A 9,831-nucleotide genomic window follows, 5' to 3' on the forward strand; every position below is an offset into this window, starting at 1 on the left:
ATTTGTCATTTCGGGGGCTTCTAGTCCTATCTCAAGGAGCTTCATGCTTGATCATTAAGCACTGGGAGCCATATCTAACTAATATTGTTTAGATATTTCCTATGGTGAAAGGTTTCTTTATTGCTAGATTTGATAATGCAAATGATAGGATACCCATTCTATGTGACCATTTCTTCATGTGGGAGAACCACTAATCTTTGATGATCAAACCTTGACACATACTTCAATCCTGCCATTGAATCTTTCTACAAAATGCCTATATGGGTACAATTTCCTAACCTCCATCTTCATCTGTGGCATGATTCTGTTCTTGAGGAAGTAGGTGAGGCTTTAGGTGATTTTTTAATGGTGAACTCATAATCCTTTGATATTTTGCATTCTACTTATGCTAAGATTCTCGTCGATATTGATGCATCCAAAGGCCTCCTGACAAAGATTAAACTATGTAGTTCTATTAGATCCTAGATCCAGTCTTTAGATTATGAAGGGCTTCCATTCAGATGCAGGACAAAGTGTGAGGCTAACGAGGTTAAATCTAAGAAACTCTCCTCATGGTGGAAGGGTGCTTTGTTGCAACATTATTCAGTGTCCAAGCACCTTCATCTGTGGTGGAAGTTCCCTCTGAGGCTATTGCTGATTGTCAAGAAGGAGAGGTTGTCCCTTCTCCTGATCATTTGATGATGGTTGGACTTGGTCAGGTGGATCCTAGTGTTGTTGTCCCTCCTATGGCCGGTCGTATGGACTCTAGAGTTTCTTCAGTTGCTAATGCTAATCAAAATAATGTTGTTGCGTCTGCCCAACATGTTGTGGAAGAGCCTATTGTTGCTAGAAATGACTAGTTTATTGGTTTTGTGGCTTCTAAGAGAAGGTCTAATGTTGATTGTACTACCCTAAATGGTGGATCTGGTGCTACTGGCTATGATATTGTTGGCACTGTCATTAATGGTGCAAGGGCTGCTGATTCTGACAACTTTGTTGATTCGTTGGCCTGACACTTTGTAGCTACCAAGATTGAGGAGGGATGGATTATGGTTAAAGGCAAACATTCAAAGAAGTTTCCATCCAAATTGTCTCCTAATGCCCACAAGTCAAGGGCTAAGTGGAAATATTAATACTGTTGTCTTTTTCAATTTTTTTGGGTGGTCCATTTATCATGGGCTTATTCTTTGTTGACCACCAGTCCTTGTGGGTAGAGATGATGAGATGGCGTGATCCTCCTTTTTTGTTTGTATCCCATTGTGCTTATGTCTCGTTTCTTCTTTCAAGAGCTTATTATATATCTTTTCGATTTCTTAATAAATTTTTTTTTTACAAAGACCCAATAATGGTATTGACAAATAAGCCATTGCATAATATGATTCATCATCAAATTATGTATTTAATATCATTACTTTATATCACATTGTGTTAAGGACAAATTGTTGAATCCATCATAAGCAAGGTCAATACTTTTGAGGCATCTAATATCATTTCTAGGTTACCCTAGGTACATCCAGAAAATTCCTAGGTAAAATCTGGAACAGTGGAAGCCATTAAAGTTTTTCCGCGATTCATCATCGAGATACTTTCTCCGAGAAGATCATAGCAATGATGTGTGATCCATCACCAGTACAGTTCAAGATATTGGTATCAATCCAAAATCATTTGTGGGGCTGGATCAGATCAAGGAGATTTGGGGTCAGAGGGCGGATCAAAATGGGACTTAGGGGCAAAATCCGAAATGTCCCGCATATAAAATGCGTACTTGTGAAGAACGGGCTCGGGCAGCGAGAGGAGGACATCTAGGGCAGCATTGGGGGCGGAGGAGGAAGGCAGCAAAAGGCAGTAAATGTCACTGGCAAGGGGCCCGGCATGAAGGGGTTTCCCCCACCCAAAATCCACATTCATCAGCTCCATTCTCGACCACTGTGAAATCACCAAGCTCGCCACCATATCAGGCCGGACGCTTTTATCGGCCAAATAGTCAATCACGGAGCGTACATAATCATCCGAAAGTCTGGCCTTGGCCTTCTGCACAAGCTGCACGGCATATGAAAGAGGGCGCTCTGTGAGTTCATCTACAGTGCTTTCCGCGCAGGCGAGCACAAAGGCGTTTCCGTAGAAGCCGGCCGGAAGCTGTGGTTGAATTTTGTCCCTCACGTTTGCACTGAAGAGCAACTTGATGCTTTGCTCACCAGGTAGCTCCATTGCCCTAATCCAACATCTCCAGATGTGGCTGGAGATGGCTTCAAAAGATGTGCATGTTGTTCCATCTATTTCAATGCTCAAATTAGTTAGTCCATCGCAATTTCACATTTCATCGAATACTTAGCTGTTCTATTTTTATTTTTGTCAAATTTTACCTTGGTTGTGAGAAGCGGCTCTTTTGAGGGCACAGAGCTGGTCGCTGGTGAAACGGAGAGAAGTGCGAACTAGGGTTTCGCTGCTCAACCTGCTCTTCAAGTTGCTTAGGTCTGGCACGGGTCTGAATTCAGGGTGTGAGTATTGGATTTGAGGAGGGCTTCTAGGTCGTAGGAGATCTCTTTCCCAGTAGGGCAAGGGAAATGGGTCCATATCTGTTGCCTTTCGAGCAATTTGTGCCCATGTATGCACGAATTGTGAGCTTCCCAGTCCGTCACACAAGCAATGGCTTATTGCTACACACACCACCACTCCACCACCCCTTAGCTCTGTGACCTGCACAAAATTAAACATATTATTGCCTCCTAAAATCCACAATTGTCACAGAATACTGAACATCTGAACATATGATTGCCTTGAACTATCTACAATGGTCACTCCACGCTGAACACGCCATTGCCTCCATTTATCTGCAACGCACTTGAACTTTTTAATAATAACCGTGTGATGTTTTAAGCAACAATATTTTTTTAAGAACACACTGATTTTCAGTGTTTCACCCAGGTTTTAATCACAATAGATGCTAAATCTTCTAATAGATCATGAATTATGATCTTAAGTTTTTATCACATTTTATGATCTGTTATCAACTTAGGAGGATTATAAAATATGATATATGTAGTTGAATCATACTTGTACAGATCACTAAGTATGACTAAATAGTTGTATCACACTGTATAATCTAACAGTGACATGTGAAAGTGTTGTGGAAGTGTTCTTATGGTTCATATTGTAATTCAAATCATTGAATCACATTTTCTAACTTATCATCAATTTGAGAAAGTTATGTTTCAAGAAAATATCTGTAGAAAGAATTACAGAAAATGTTGAATCACATTTTATAATCTATCATCAATCTGAAAAATTATGTTCTAACGAAACATCTGTGCATGAATTACACTTTATAATCTATTATTGCAAGAAATATTCTAATAGACTATGGAGTAGTATGATCTGACACATCATATCAAATTCTACAAATTGTTGCCAATATAAACATCATCTGAAATGCTGATTCACATTTTATAATCCATATCATCATAATAGAAATATTATTTAGACTCATGAAACATGGATCAATAGATTGACTCAAAAACTACACAGTTAAATACTCAAAAATTATACAGTTAAATACTGATAACAATATTACAATAATCTAAAATGTTAAATCACTCTCTATAATTACATTCGTAAATTTATGATAAAAAACGCAGAATGACAGAAATCAGACTGTAATATGTTATTAACACCAAACAAAACATTTTGATTAACAAATCGTAGATAAATAATTTTAAAAATTCTACCACGCTCTACAAATGCATCAATTTCTTTTTAAAATTCTATCAGATCGCAAATATAATCAAAATATTATGAAGAATGCATACACACAACTTCTATCGTTCTCCTTTTCTGAGGCAACGCGTTTACCTGAACTACAAGCGGCGGAATGTCCACGAAGCTGTCAGCCTGCACCTTGTGTAAGAGTTTCCTCCATGACTTGCAAGGCTTGGGGAGACGCTGAAATTCTTGTATAGTCAAGTTTGAATGAGCCTGCACGAACAGAGCTCCTGCACCATTGCAAACAACCTCTAATTTATCCTGCTCTTTCTCGCTTTTTCTCAACCTTCCAGCCAATGGATAATAATAAACAAGAACTCTGCCCAAAGCAGACCTTATATGCTCCCCTGCATCGCCATCGTTCTCCTTGTCATGATCCCTTAGATGGTACAAAAATAGGTATTTGATTTGAAACCTGAGAAACAGCTGGTCATCCAGATTAGAGAGATAGAGGTATTCGAAGGGAGTGGGCTGAGATGGAGGCACCAGAACTGGCTCCTCCGTCGTAGTTTGCAAATCTGGGAGAAGCATTATTGTTTGCTCTTTGATGAAAATGAGATAAGATTGGGCTGAAACAAGGCAGAGAGAGAAGAGGAGGAATTTAAAGGAGTAGAGGAGGAGGTCGGCGAGATAATGAGAGAGTACCCAAGTGGGCTTCCACACTAACACTAAAATCTGAAGCTAAGATTCTCCACCACGACCAAATGCCCACCGATGTTGTGGCATTAAGCTCTTACACTTCAACAGATTTTTATCCTTAGTTTCCCCTTATTCTCTCTGCCCTGTTTGGGGGATTTTGGCGGTTGGCCGTACTGCATCCATCTTTTAAGTGTCCCCTGTAGTTGAGTGTCAATCTGTGGTGGCAGCTTTTAGAGCTTTATAAAAGGATTCTGCTACAGTAATGGGGTATGATACAAGGATCAAAGAGTGGGAGGCTTTCTTTCGTGTTTAGAAGGCTAAAATGTCTAGGTCTAAACCCTCAACCCATTTTTTCGAAGAAGGAATGCTCACCATAAATAGTTAATATCTTGAATTTTCTTTTGATTGTTGAATTTATCATAGATAAGAATATATTCTGTCATATTTAAATATGAAAGGATTGGTCTAATAGTTCAGTTGTCAAAAAAGTTTTATATCTTATTCTATTTAAAGGTGGTAAATAATTGTGCTATTTCTCTTTTTTATTTAGGTAATATGGAGAATCAGCAGTTCAGCAACCAGCGGTATGCACTATTTTAGAGGTGGCCGAGATACTAAAACTCTTCAGACCATCTGAACTGCCCCACACTCAGCACAACTGGTAAATCAGGTTTCGAACCTGGGACGGTTTATCGTATTTTCAGTTGCTCAGTCATCTGATCTACATCATGAAACAATATTTTTTTCATATCTATTAAAAAAACTAAATCTTATTATTAAAAATAGTCTCACCTCCTCCATTCTTCATTCATTCACTCGGGAAAAATATTTCAATAATGTGCTTTTAAAATTGATAGGCCTCATTTTTAGCTATTGAACCAAGACCGTGATATAATTTTGATAACAGTTTAAAGAGATTTTTTAATAATTTGTTTACCAGTTTCAAAAAGTTTCTTTGATAAGCTTGATGTTTTTAATCATTAAATATTAGGTTTGAAAAAGACTCTACTGATCTTTCATTCTATTTTTATTTGGTGGAATGTCTACCCCACACATATCTTATTTTTGCAAACTGTACCTACCTCAAATCTATCCTAGAATTACTTTTAAAATGAGGTTCCCAATGAAATCTTGGACAAATCTTAAAAAGTTGGACTCACTAAACTGTCTGAGTTGAAATTCTAGGTAAGAAGACACCTTAACAAATAATTGATTTTGGATTCTTTTCTTTGAAATTGAGTTAAGCACCGGGCTCCACACTGTAATTCATTCCAGATGGATTTTATTCCGGGAATCCACAAAACCACCCAAGTCCCATCATGATTGATGGCTAGTGCACACTGACCTAGCACTTGTGCACAAAGCATCCACTTTTTCTCAATGCGTGGGATCAAAATTGTGCGCTGTCTGGCTATTATATTTGTAAATTCATCGGATGGAAGGGATGAATCAGGGGTCACATTGAAGGATAAAGATAAATTCATCACTAATATTCCTTTCTTTTCCCACTTCTATTCTCTCCATCCACCAACGCTACCGATTTGGCCTGATACTCGACACCATTCACATGTTATTCAACACCATTCCCCTGCCATTCGGTCTTTTACTTTTATGGAAGATTTAATAAGTTTATTTTGTTTTCTAATATGCATCATAAGTTAATGTCATACGTCATTTTGCTTTTCAATATGGAATCATGAGTTTGTGCTGATACTTCTTTGATTAGAATTTAAAACTGAAAGATACTTATTTCACTAATTTGTTTATGATAAAATCTCAGCTTCATTTTTTATATCATATATGAAAATCGAAACTTGTTGTTTGTCATAATCAATCATCCACATTTCGATATCATATTCATTCGACTCCAAAATTGATTTGATGGTATATAAAAATTGTCAGAGAGCATTAATTTGGACTCGTGTCATGAGCAATTCTGGACAAGATTCAGGCGAAAGCGAAGCAAACCATCAATTAGTTACCGAGTTCATGCGAAAGTGACAGAAACCAATATTTATGTGACTTCCAGGAATATTTAGTTTTATAGCTGCTGGAAATTCCTAATTAATGCTTCACTCTGCGACATGACATGACGCTGGCAAAGGATGAGGCTTCCATTGTTTATTAATTTTCACCTTATCATCATATAATGCAGGTACATGATCTATTGTCCACCCCTAGAAACCAGGATAGCTTGTTTCAGGGACACGTATTTCTTATTGATAGAATTGCTTTTTATAATCAATATAACTTCAACTAAGTTAATACTATTTTGGTAAAGGAAAAGTGTAGACACCATATAACTGCTAGTTTTAATATGTATAAAAATTATATTCAAATAATAATAGTTGATTGCAAAGTAGGTAGATAGGGTAGTTTTTTAAATAGTCATGGCACATGAGTTTTAAAAAAGTAAATAAATTTTAGTTGGATGAAAAATGGACAATAGATAAGAGTAGGAAGCCATCAAATATCATTGATAAGGCAAAGTAGTTGATATTTATAGATTTTACATGTTCTAAGTTGGGGAAGTGTTCTTTATTGTTATATGAAAAATGAATTAATAAGAAAACTAATTTAAAATAAATAGTGATAATAAAGTTAATTGTAGGAGAGCAGATTAAACAATTAACTTTAATCCAAGCTTAGTGATGGAGCTTATCACAGTGAATGTGATGAAGATACGCTCTGATACCATTGACGAAGGGCCACACCACCCTTACCAACTCACAACCGAGAATGCAACAATATGGAGACAATGAGATGACAAAACAATTTTATTACACTTGAAAATTCAATAGTAATTACAATAACATTTTTGCAAGATCTCTCAAGATCCAATCCAAACCCAAGCTAGTCCAGATCCACACTCTGGTAGAAACCTCCAAGGTCTCAACTTGTGCTCGCAAGCCACCAAGCAACCTCCTTGTTTCTAAACCGCAGCCACTAGCTCTTCTCTAATCTTATCCAAAATCCAAGTGTAAACTGCCTCACATTTGGCGCTTTGTCCACAAACTCAGGAAAACTCACTCTTCACTTCGTCCTCCTCTTTCACACTTTGAAGCCTTCCAAGCTTTCCTTCCAAAGCTTCTACTCCTCGAGCTTCCACTTCTCAAGCTTCTCCTTGAGCTTCTCCTTCTCAAGCTTCTCTTTCTCAAGCTTCCACTTCTCAAGCTTTCACCTTCTTCTCAATTGATTAGAAATGCTCATATGCTTTGCTTAAATAGGCACTTACCACCCCATGCATGGCTTATCCACAACGTTTTAGAATTCCTCCTACACAATATCTTCAACCTTCTACAACTTCCATAACCTTCTACAATATCCACAACTTTCTACAATATTCATAACTTTCTAGAGTTCTACCCACACACCTTGATAAATGGAATGACAACCATTTTTATTTTATTTTTTCTATTATGCCACCTATGCACCTTGAAAATAGAAATCCCCGTTTCTTTTTTTTCCTTTTCTTATTTTTTTACATTATTTCTCCTCTAATTTTCGTCACTTTCTCTCTCCAGATTTTTTTTTTTTTAATCAAATTTTTTTTTTTTTCAATAATTTTTCCATGCAAGATGCTTCTGCATCACACTCCCCCGGTAGATAGAAAAGTGTGTCCCACACTTTGACTCCACAAAAGAAAGATCTACCACCATCTTCATCTTCACCAAAGGTTTTCACCTCAACGGGGACAAGAAAACCATTATGCAAATCTTCCACATCTGCATTACTCTATCAAACACCATAATTTCAAACATCCAATCAACATGTTCACTCCCAGGAACAAACTGAACATAATGCTTAATCAACAAAACTTCATTCTCATCAGCAACTAGTGAATCCACACCAGCAGCAACAAACTCTACATCAGCAGCCACATGTAGATCTCCATCAACACATGCCAAACTCTCAACACCAGCAACCTCATTGCTCACAACAAGATTGTTTGCAATACATAACTCACCTCTAACAATAACCAGATCATCCATGACCAAATGCTCTGTAGTCTCCATGTCAGACTCAACCAACTGATTATGAAAACCAATCTCCATCCCAACATCAGCAAGGTTAGGAATATCTTCAACAACAACCTCTATTTTCTCTACAGGTTTTGCATCAGGCTCCACAATCTGATCAGCAAAACCATCCTCTTCCACCTTGACCTTCTTAGCTTGATCAGCCAATCTAGCATCCAACTGAGAAATCATCTTAGAAAAATTCCTCTCCACTATTTCATGGATTTTTGCAATCATCTTAGGGTCCAATCCTCTCAGGGCCATCTCCCAAGATCTTCGTAAACCCTTTGCAACAAATCCTTCCCATGCTCCTTGTGACAACCAAATTGTTTGCAAGTCAGATCGCAACCTGCCACCTTGCACGAACAATCAGGGACCACATCACAAGTCTAGGACAACGGATCTGCAATCCACCAACTCTCCACAATCATGCCTCAACAAGTTCAGTCTTCCATCTCTGCATCAATCGATCAATCTGCATGTCCTCCCAAGGTCCTAGTGCAAACTGCCTCAGCTTCGGCGATCTGTTTACACGCTCAGGAACTCCCACTCTAATAAACTTCACCCAATCAAGGCCCTGGTACGAACTGCCTCACACTTTAGCGATCTGCTTGTACACTCAGGAACTCTTGCTCTGATAAACTTCACCCAACCAAGGTCCTGGTACAAACTGCCTCACACTTCGACAATCTGCTTGTACACTCAAGAACTCCTGCTTTGATACCACTTGATGAAGTACTGCTCTAATACCACTAACGAAGGGCCACACCACCATTACCAACAAACAACCAAGAATGCAACAATATGGAGACAACGAGATGACAAAACAATTTTATTACACTTGAAAATCCAATTGTAATTACAATAACATTTTTGCAAGACCTCTCAAGATCCAATCCAAACCCAAGCTAGTCCAGATCCACACTCTGGTAGAAACCTCCAAGGTCTCAACTTGTGCTCGCAAGCCACCAAGCAACCTCCTTGTTTCTAAACCGCAGCCACTAGCTCTTCTCCAATCTTATCCAAGATCCAAGTGTAAACTGCCTCACATTCGGCGCTCTGTCCATAGACTCAGGAAAAATCACTCTTCACTTCCTCCTCTTTCACACCTTGAAGCCTTCCAAGCTTTCCTTCCAAAGCTTCCACTTCTCAAGCTTCTCTTTCTCAAACTTCTCCTTGAGCTTCTCCTTCTCAAGCTTTCACCTTCTTTTCGAGCTTGATTAGAAATGCTCATATGCCTTGCTTAAATAGACACTTACCACCCCATGCATGACTTATCCACAACTTTCTAGAATTCTTCCTACACAATATCCACAACCTTCTACAACTTCCATAACCTTCTACAATATCCACAACTTTTTACAATATTCATAACTTTCTAGAATTCTACCCACACACCTCGATAAATGGAATGACAACCATTTTTATTTTATTT

General features: G+C 38.2%; 1 protein-coding gene across 1 annotated transcript; it reads right to left on the minus strand.

Moving 5' to 3' along the window:
- Positions 1–1,345: 1,345 nt before the first annotated feature.
- On the minus strand, positions 1,346–4,314 carry LOC149547919 (alcohol acyltransferase 9-like). Its single transcript, XM_089791965.1, has 3 exons — positions 3,829–4,314; positions 2,343–2,676; positions 1,346–2,252 (listed from the first exon to the last, which is right to left on the minus strand). Exons 1-3 carry the CDS (start codon positions 4,267–4,269, stop codon positions 1,663–1,665), a joined length of 1,365 nt encoding a protein of 454 aa, XP_089648091.1. The 5' UTR covers positions 4,270–4,314; the 3' UTR covers positions 1,346–1,662.
- Positions 4,315–9,831: the final 5,517 nt, after the last annotated feature.

This window comes from Cupressus sempervirens, chromosome 7, assembly GCF_028749045.1.
Source record: "Cupressus sempervirens isolate cs-2001-9-10 chromosome 7, ASM2874904v1, whole genome shotgun sequence".
Classification (NCBI taxonomy): domain Eukaryota; kingdom Viridiplantae; phylum Streptophyta; class Pinopsida; order Cupressales; family Cupressaceae; genus Cupressus; species Cupressus sempervirens.

What these genes read in the sequence shown, in the direction of transcription:
- LOC149547919 (XM_089791965.1), bottom strand. Translation starts at nt 4,269, where the DNA reads ATGCTTCTCCCAGATTTGCAAACTACGACGGAGGAGCCAGTTCTGGTG. An exon ending in TTCCGCCGCTTGTAGTTCAG is followed by an intron (nt 2,677 to 3,828) that starts GTAAACGCGTTG and finishes AATTTTGTGCAG; the next exon opens with GTCACAGAGCTAAGGGGTGG. An exon ending in AGCCGCTTCTCACAACCAAG is followed by an intron (nt 2,253 to 2,342) that starts GTAAAATTTGAC and finishes GCATTGAAATAG; the next exon opens with ATGGAACAACATGCACATCT.